This window comes from Octodon degus, unplaced genomic scaffold (assembly GCF_000260255.1).
Source record: "Octodon degus isolate 3935 unplaced genomic scaffold, OctDeg1.0 scaffold00035, whole genome shotgun sequence".
NCBI classification, from domain to species: Eukaryota; Metazoa; Chordata; class Mammalia; order Rodentia; family Octodontidae; genus Octodon; species Octodon degus.
This window is the reverse complement of record NW_004524611.1, coordinates 13,657,435-13,666,163: the sequence shown is the minus strand read 5'-3', so window position 1 is coordinate 13,666,163 and position 8,729 is coordinate 13,657,435. Positions and strand designations below refer to the sequence as shown.

Here is an 8,729-nt window from a genome sequence, read left to right as displayed (position 1 = left end):
TATGCAGCGTATTATTTGTTGAAACTGTACTTTCGATTTGATTTGAAACTGTCTCATTGCTATATGTTTATCAATAAAACTTTGAAAAGAAAAAAAAAAGAAGAGGAGGAAAATGAGGAAGAGGAATGGGGTGGGGGTGGAGGAAGAGAAGGCAGGGCCTTGGTTTTTGGTTAGGGCTGTTGGTGGAGCACCTTTGGGTGTGATAGAGAAGCCTGATGCTGTGAGCAGAATGACAATCACCCATAAGCCATAACCCTGGACACTGTAAATGTTATTTCAGAAACAATGCACTCAAGCCTTGTGTGGGCGCCCGTGTGGCATCATGCCCAGGTGCCAGGGCAGAGCTACCACTCACACAGGCTCTTAGGCTGCTGTGTGGTACACGGCTATAGATCTTCCCTTGAAAAGTGCCCGGTCTGAGGTGACAACTCCAGCCCTTCTCTTTTCCAGTTGTCAGATTTCTAGGGTAGAATCTGGTCATCCCAGTGGTGGCCTGGAGTGGACATTTGCCCCTTTGTAGTGACCAGGGCAGGCTTGTCACCCCTGTGTGCACGGCCACATCACCCTTCTCCCTCATTTCCATCCCATCTACCTGAAAGGTGAATTGGAGACCTCTGAGGAAGAAACTGTGACAAAATGTGACTCTAAACACAGAGCAAGCGAGCAGTGGGTGGACGCAAGACCTGGTGCCACCACACGCTGGAGATGCCTTTAGACATTTAGACCTAGAGGTTGGGGTTGTGGCTTGGTGGGGAGAACTTGTGAGGGCCTGGGTTCCACTCCCCCAAAGCAAAAATAGAGAGCTGAACATTAAGTATTCTGTTTTATAGCAACTACTACATCAATTAAAGAGAAAGAAAAATGCCACATTTATTTATTTATTTATTTATTTATTTATTTATTTATTTTGCGGTACTGGGGATTGAACTCAGGACCCTGCGCTTGGCAGGCAGGCTCTTATTCCACTAAGCTATCTCCCCAGCCCCCAAATTTATTATTAAGAGTTGTTTTAAATTCCTGCAGCAAAGAAGAAGGAACATTTCTGCCCACAGCTAAAAGAGTAAGCACAGAGACCATGGTCAAAGGGACACAACTGGATCCCAAAGCTGGCTCTGCTAACCCCACCTGGCCAACAAGGAAGGGCCTGTGGCCTCTGTCCCTGTCATAAATGCTACAGGGACACACAGTTGGGAAGACCCCACACAGGTGAAGATGTTGCCCAATGGCAGCCCTTGGTTCCAATGCCCAGTGGAAGGGGACTGGGGTAGGCAGCGCCAGGTCTGCCTACAGCTTGGTAGGCTGCAGCTGGGTGAGGTGGCCAGGTCCAGTGGGTGCGGGCAGAACCATGGGCAGTGAGTTGCTGCCCTTCTCATGCCAGCACGTGTCCAGGATAGGGAAGAGCTTGCCCTGGAAGTCAGCCTGGAACGTGTAAATCGGTCGCAGGTCATCAGGGCGATCAGCATCGAAGAAGGTGAGCTCCCCCTGCTCATAGTGCAAGTAGACCCCGACCCGGTGGGGGTGGCCTACCACAGGCAGCGGTACCCGTGGGCAGCTGAAGGCCTCGTACACGCGGCCCTCCTTGAGACCAACCAGCCACACTCCGTGCTCCGGGGACTTGTTCAACTTGCCCTTGCGGCTGGCCGTGCCCTTGATGACCCCCAGGCGCCAGTCGCTCTTGTTGCCCACCAGCACCTCCCAGTAGTGGCGGCCACAGGAGAAGCCCCGGGTGGCCAGGACGCAGGTGCTGTAGTCGAAGCGCTCAGGCTGGCTGGCGCGCCGCTGGGCCAGGAGCCCGCACTGTACCACTGTGTTGCCCTTGGTGAGCTCCAGGAGGGGGTGGGCGGTGGTAGGGTCCAGCTTGAGAGACTCTGGGGCTGGCAGGGAAAGCAGAGAAGGCCTGGTGCTGAGCCACACATACAGTGGCAGGAGAAGGAAAGCCCTGAGCTCCTCACAGGAGCCTAGAGGGAGTCAGGCACACAGCTGTGTGCTGGACGGGCGCGCCAGACAATGGCTGAAGCCTGCAGACATGGCAGTGTGAGCGGGAGTCTAGTAAGGCAGGAGCGTCACCCTGGGCATGGAACTGCAGGCAGCGCAGCAGGAGGCGAACAGGAGCTAGTAAAGCTCCTGAAGCTTCATCTGCCCCCCTCCCCAACTCTGCAGACTGAGCGCCACCTGTCAGATCAGCAGGAAGTTAGATTCCCACTGGACAGCGGTCCTTGCTAGGAACTGCCCTGGGCTCCTCTGAATCATCTGCAAACCATCATCCCATGGCAGGGTGAGGCATGGTAAAGGGCACAGAAGGCCGCTCTCTGATATGGCCCAGACCTCTCTAGAGGCTGCTGGAGAGCCCAGGACAGCAGCGGCCATGCCCTGTTGGCCGGACCAGCCTGTGCAGGGACAATCCGTGCCGCTCACCTCTTTGCTAACCACAGCTAACCAGGTTACCCCAGCAGTGCGCAGGCAAGACTCGCTGTCCACTGGCTGCAACTTGTTCTCCCCTTTCTTTTATATAAACTCTGACTTTGCCTTTGGTGGGAACACTAGTCTGGACTGAGCTCCTTTATATACACATAAGGAGCACGGGAGTAATAAAGGAACTGATCCAGCATCGGGGTTTTCTGGCAGAGAATGACTGCCATTTGTTAAGCACTAAGCCTCACACCGGAGTGCGTACGGGGACTCTGCCACCCAGCCAGGCAGGCCTTACCAGCTCCTCTTTAGGAGCCTGAGGCTGAGAAATGACACGACGTGGCCAGCCTGCTAAGACAAGGAGCTGCGCAGTGAGACCCAGCCCAGGCGCTTGCCTCTGCTCCATGCACCTTCCTCTGAGTTTCTTGTGTCTTCAAGCCCTCTCATGCCACTCGTGAAAAGCAAAAGGACAGGTTGGCGCCTCACCTGGCAGAACTTTCCGGAAAAGCCTCTTCCACACTGTCAGCTTGATGTCAGCCTGGTGGAGGCCTGGCTTGAAGGAGATAGGGCTGAAGGCACCTTCCAAAGGCCGTGCCTGCTGGAGCTCTGCTCTGCAGGTGACAGTCACAGGGATGAGAGAGCTTTGTGTCCTCAGCCACAGCCCACCCTCTGTCCCCCTGGGCAAATCCACACTCAGTGTGCGTTCACACTGCCCACCACATCCCACTTGTCCTGTCCTCAAGCACCCAGCTCCTTCCTAGAAGTGGTCCTGAGAGAACAGGCTTCGGGGCCCCCACTGGGGCAACTTCATGCCTGAGTGGCTCTGCCAATGCCCCTGCTGTTCCTGTCCACATAATGCTGGGACCACCCTGCCATCTCCCTCCTCAGCAGCCTGCCAGACCCCTGGAGCACGGACTGACTTTTGCTGTTCACCCTGAGCTTGAGGACCAGAGCCAGATGTGGGAAGCTGCCCAAAGGTGGCTGGTTAAACCAAATGGGGGAGACAGGGGTGCTGCCCACGCCTGCAGCCACCAGTCGGCCAACGACACTATCCCAGCAGCTCTGTGGCGGGTGTTACCTGGGGGCCATGGCACGGTACTTCTGGAAGACAAGAGCGAGGCAGGCGGTAGTTACGGCAAAGCCACTTGGCTGTCAGGGAAGGGAGGGCTCTGGGTCTCCCCTGGGCCACTCACCTGGATGAACTCGTGGTGGCTCTCATTGCCGAGCTGCTGCAGCGCGTGCTCAACCTGCGCCAGCCTCTCCCGGGTGCTGTGGGCCTGCTCCAGCTGCATCTCCAGGGAGGCCACGAGGCCGCGGGTGTGCCCCTCCACGCCCTCCAGGCACCGGGCCTTCTCCTCGTCCACGAGGTGGTGTAGTTCCTGGAACTCTCGGCGGATTACCCAACTGAAGACATCAGACTCATTCTGGGACAAGGGAGGGCAGCTCATGGCAGAGTCAGCATTGAGCAGCCGGGCCTCCCTGGACTGACACCTGCCAGGGAGTTCACACTGGGCTTGGGGAGCCTGGGAGGCAGCCGTGGGGATGGGGACCAGTGACAGGACCCCAGCTCTTTCAAAATGAACAGCCCTGCTTGTGATTGTTTCAACCGTTACCTATAAGGTCCACAACTGAGCAGGACCTGAGAGGCTCTGTGGAGCGAGCTTGGAAGGGAGTTGCCCAGGACTAGTGCCTGGGTGGACTGAGCACTTCCAGGTAGAGCCAACACCCCCCAGCATTCTCCCACCAGGCAGGCCTCTGCCCCCAGGACACCATGACATGCTGTCAAGGGCAAACGCGCACAAACCACACCAAGGGGTAGGAAAGTCACGCCTGAGCTTTGGGCTGTTTATCTCTGGGACTCAAGTCCTGGGTTATCTCAGCCCCAAGGACATGGAGGACAAGAGCCAACTTGGAGCCGGTCCTGCCTGACAACTGGGCTGAATTCTCCAGGGAGGATTTGCACTTTCCCCACCCACTCTGGAATGCTTTGAACTCTGCTTTGGATGGAAGATATGGTTTTTAGTAAAGGACAAATAGAACTGGGCCCGCTGGGGGTGTGGCTCAGTGGCAGAACCCCTGTCCAGCCTGCACAGGCCCTACGTTCTATCGCCAGCACTGAGAAAAACAAGTGGGCTCTTTGGGAAAGTTCAGAGGAAATGGGCACTCACCACAATCCGGGTCCTGTTGTTCACTAGTTTGGCAATGAGTTCGGCCACCTCCTTTTGCTCCTGCTTCACATCAGAGATGAGGCCTGCGAGCTCCTCCTGGGGTCAACACAACATGGCCCATGAGCAGGGGACCTGCCATCCCCTCTGCTCCTCAGGCCAGCTCTGGGGCTCTCCCTTGTTGACATAATCCAGCAGCCACAAGCAACCCCACTGGAACAGGGCAGGGACCAGAACTGCCCAGGTTTTCATGGCCCCAAAATAGGTTAAGAGTGTTCCACATGGCCACAGGAGCTGCCAAGACAGGAGAAATCTCAATGTCATCCCTTTGCAGGACATGGATGAGAAACATTGTCACAGCTACCTGCAAGCTACCACACAACATCTGATAGTGGGGACAAACAATCCGAAGCCAACTCTCCCTGCGTCTATGTGGGCCATGTGGGATCCGTGGGTAAGCGGCCATCACCAGCAGGTCCAGAATAAATGAGCCTTTATCAAGAGTCATCACAGAAAGACTGCTCCGGTGAGGCTGGTGCTGCAGACAGTGACACAGGTGACACCCAGTGACGTCGCCTACACACACCTAAATCCCTCCCAGGTGGCTGAGGGCCTAGCTCAATGTGAGGCCTCCGTGTAGACGTATACACACTTCTGGACTGCCCTGACCCCAGGGTGCCCAGCCTCGGGGCTACCAAACCAGGCCCCTGCACCACGATCTGGTCACCGCTGGCCCAGACCCTGCTGGTTTGGGGATAGGGTATTTGGGGTCTCTGGTCTAGATGATCCCCAAGCAAAAAAAAGCTGCACAGATTTTGGGAAAGGAGCCAAGAAGAGAGGTAGGTACAACGTCCTTGCTCCGAGGCCTCGGAGAATCTCACCACAGCCCCAAAAGGGTATTTCTGTGGTCACTGGATGAGGCAGAGAAGGTACTAGATCTTGTCAACATGGCCACATGGAGAGGAAACTGCAAGTCAGTCAGTCATGTGCTCCACAGAGAAGACAAGAAACCCCAATAGAGTACACAGAGGAACGGGTAAAGGGGGTAGCAGGTTGCATCACACGGCTGGGCTGGCCTGGCCCTGCCCTCCCCTGGACACTCCCCACCGCAGATCCTTTTCTGCGCCCCTCAGCTGTGACAGAGGAAGTCAGGAAGTCTTCCTTCTAGATATTTCCCAGGGTGCCCTAGGCCTCCCTGCCCATGCAGGCCCTGTATCTCACTCTGTCCCCCCTACACACATTCCAGTCTACACCCCGTCAGAGGGGCCTGATCACGTCATGACCGTGCTTCCAAGCTCCTGAGCACCCTGCCCATCCATAGCATCCCAGTAAATCCAGGTCCCTTCCTGTGTTGCACAGGCCACGACCGACCACCAAGCCAAGTACCGTTCTCCCTTCCTGCCACTTCTCAACCCACAGAAGTGCAAAGGAACCCCGCCTCTGCTGGAGCCCTAGCTCCCCACGTGCAAGCCATCCGCCCATGAACTGGCTCCTTCCTGCTCTCAGTCTCGGTTCCCATATTTGTAAAATACAATAATACCCGCACCCTGCCCGCCTCCCAGAATTGTTCTAAGGAGTAAATGCAATTGTGCAGATGAAACTATTCTTTCCGGAAACCTCTCGATGACCTCGTGACCCAAGACGGTGCTGCTCCTCTGTCTCCTAAGTGATGCTGCTCTGGTCTGGTGCTGTGCTCCGTGGAGTCGGGGGATAGCTGATTCCACAATCAGCTGTGGGCATTTATAGCGATAAGTCTCAGGGCACTGAACTACACCAGGCAACCAAGGTCCCCACCTTCTGAGCACACAGGCAGGACTGCGCTCTAGAAAGAAACCAGTAATCCAAAGAACAGAGGAAAAAAGGGCTGCCAGGTAACACCAGGGGCTCCCCCTCCTGCGTGTGGCTGCAAGCCCAGCACCTGGTTCAGCATCTGCCCAACATTTTGATGCCTGAAACAAAGCACGCCTGCTCAGGCATCGCAGAAAGAAAATCAAGGCCTGACAGAGAATACTGCAGTTTCTGCCGGATGGTGGCGCCAGAGAGCACGGGGTTTGTTTTAAGTTCGGGCCGGGGTTTTTCCCGCCGGTTCCCGGCGGCCCCCCTTCTCACCTTCATGCGGCTGTAGACAGTGGATACTGGAGTGACCCGGTGATGCTGGTGGGAGCCCAACAGGCCACAGAGGCCGCAGATGAGCTCTTGGTCCTTCTCGCAGAAGAGGCTGAGTGGGTTTCGGTGGTGCTCACAGACCGTGGGCTCTGCGGCCCCAGGGAGCTGCAGAACTTCGATCACCCGGGCCAGGGACACGTTGGGCGGGGAGCTGCTGCCATCCACCTCCTGGCGACACACGGGGCATCGAAGCTCCGAGTCCAGGTGGCATGACAGAGACACCAGGCAGCCCTTGCAGTACGAGTGGCCGCACTGCAGCATCAAGGGCTCCTTGAAGACCTCCAGGCAGATGGGACATTGAAGCCGGTCCTGCAGCTCGGGCACTCTCACCTGCCACGCCATGCGCGCTGCCCGGGCTGGAAGGCGGGTGTGGGCTCAGTCCTGCCGCTCCTGCCCTCCGACCATACTTACCCACCCCACCAGGCCAAGGGCTGCCAGAGCGTAGGAGGAGGGACAGATTCCACTCTTAGAACTTAGAGGGAAGCCCTCAATTCCAGTTTTAGCCCACTACCAACTTGGGTCTCAGTTTCCCCATCTCTAAAACAAAGGGCTTGGTTTCAAAGAGGTCCCATGGGGATAGATGAATTCTACCTTGTCACCTCGGATTGGAAATAAATTCTACCTTGTCACCGCTGGGGGCCACCTGTGATGCTGATAAATAAGGTTCCTGCCCCAGCTGTTCTGCAGCCTAGAATTGGATGGAAGAGACAAGCTACGCCCTTCCCCTGGTCTGGAACAGCCAAGCAATGCCAGAAGCCTAGTTACACTGGGGTTCCTGAGTGCCACCTTCAGGGGTTCTCCTGGGCGGGGTGGCTCTAATGAGACCTGGAAGTCTGCATATGTAGTAGGCACCTCCAGGTAGTGCTAGAGCAAGAATTCTGTCCCAGAGCAACGCTGTCCCCCAGAGTTTGGGACCAGGGAGGCCTTGGCACCCTGGTGGATGGTGACCAGCAGAGGAGAAGCCCCAGGGCCAGGGCCAACACCGAGTTACCTGGTCTCTCCCGATCCGCCTGGCCTCACCACAGTGTCAGGCTCTTGGCAGGAGTGGAGGCAGCCTGGGACCTAAGGAGCACAGCTGGATGCCACACTGCTGCTGGGTCTCCGCCTCCCCTCGCTTTCCTCCCCTTTCCCAGCAACACCCCATCCCCAAGGTCACCCAGAGTCAGGTGAAAGCTGTGTCACACCACGTGACTGGGGAGGCAGCCTCTGCTGGGCCTAAGCTGATAACCTCGACATTCAGGTGGTGGCCTTGCCAGGTGGGGGTGTGTCCTGCACACCTGCCAACCCTAAGCACAGCAGACATGTGCTGTGTGACACGCCGCCTTCTGATGCAGCCTCGTGGAATTGAAAGGTATTTTAACCTAGAGTTTTAAATTCAACAATAACTTAATAAAGTTCTTTTTTTTTTTATTTTTTCAGTTCCGGAAATTATACCCAGTATCCTCCCACTGAATGGTCTCCTATTTTAGCTTCCCTCTTAGTACTGAGGGCTTTTTTTTCCTTTGAAGACAAGGTCTCACTGTGTAGCCCAGGCTGGGCTCAGATTTACAGTGTTCCTCCTGCCTCAGCCTTCTGAGTACTAGGATTACAGGGATACGTTAACATGCCCAGCTCCCAGTCCTTTTTACTTTTTTTTTTCTCAGATGGGGTCTTGATAAGTTGCCCAGACTGGGCTCCACCTTGTGATCCCTGTCTCAGCCTCCCAGGGTACTGGGATAACAGGTGTGTGTCACCACTCCCAGGTAAACTTCATGAGACGTAGCTCTCCAGCTTGATGTGCCTTTAACATGTATCATTGCCCTTAACATCAAGCTGTAGAACATTCCAGCACTTTCTGTTCCCCGGGCCTGCCATGCTTCCCTCCCTCCTAGGGCTCGCTGAGACAGCAATTGAGATGGGGTGTGGTGGTGCGCGCCTGTAATCCCAGCTCTTGGGAGGCTGTAAACGGGCAGATCACTATGAATCCAATCTAGTAGTGAGACCCTGAAC

At 55.9% G+C, this 8,729-nt stretch overlaps 1 protein-coding gene across 2 annotated transcripts; it reads right to left on the bottom strand.

The window, feature by feature from the left end:
* Positions 1–1,102: 1,102 nt before the first annotated feature.
* Positions 1,103–7,090, bottom strand: Trim50 (tripartite motif containing 50). 2 transcript variants are annotated; one of them, XM_004630437.2, is made up of 6 exons: positions 6,684–7,090; positions 4,578–4,673; positions 3,603–3,833; positions 3,488–3,510; positions 2,896–3,020; positions 1,103–1,874 (listed from the first exon to the last, which is right to left on the bottom strand). In XM_004630437.2, exons 1-6 carry the CDS (start codon positions 7,080–7,082, stop codon positions 1,285–1,287), a joined length of 1,464 nt encoding a protein of 487 aa, XP_004630494.1. In that variant the 5' UTR covers positions 7,083–7,090; the 3' UTR covers positions 1,103–1,284. The 2 variants fall into 2 exon arrangements, with proteins under 2 accessions (XP_004630494.1, XP_004630495.1); XM_004630438.2 differs by having other exon boundaries at positions 3,488–3,507.
* Between the last annotated feature and the right edge of the window lie 1,639 nt (positions 7,091–8,729).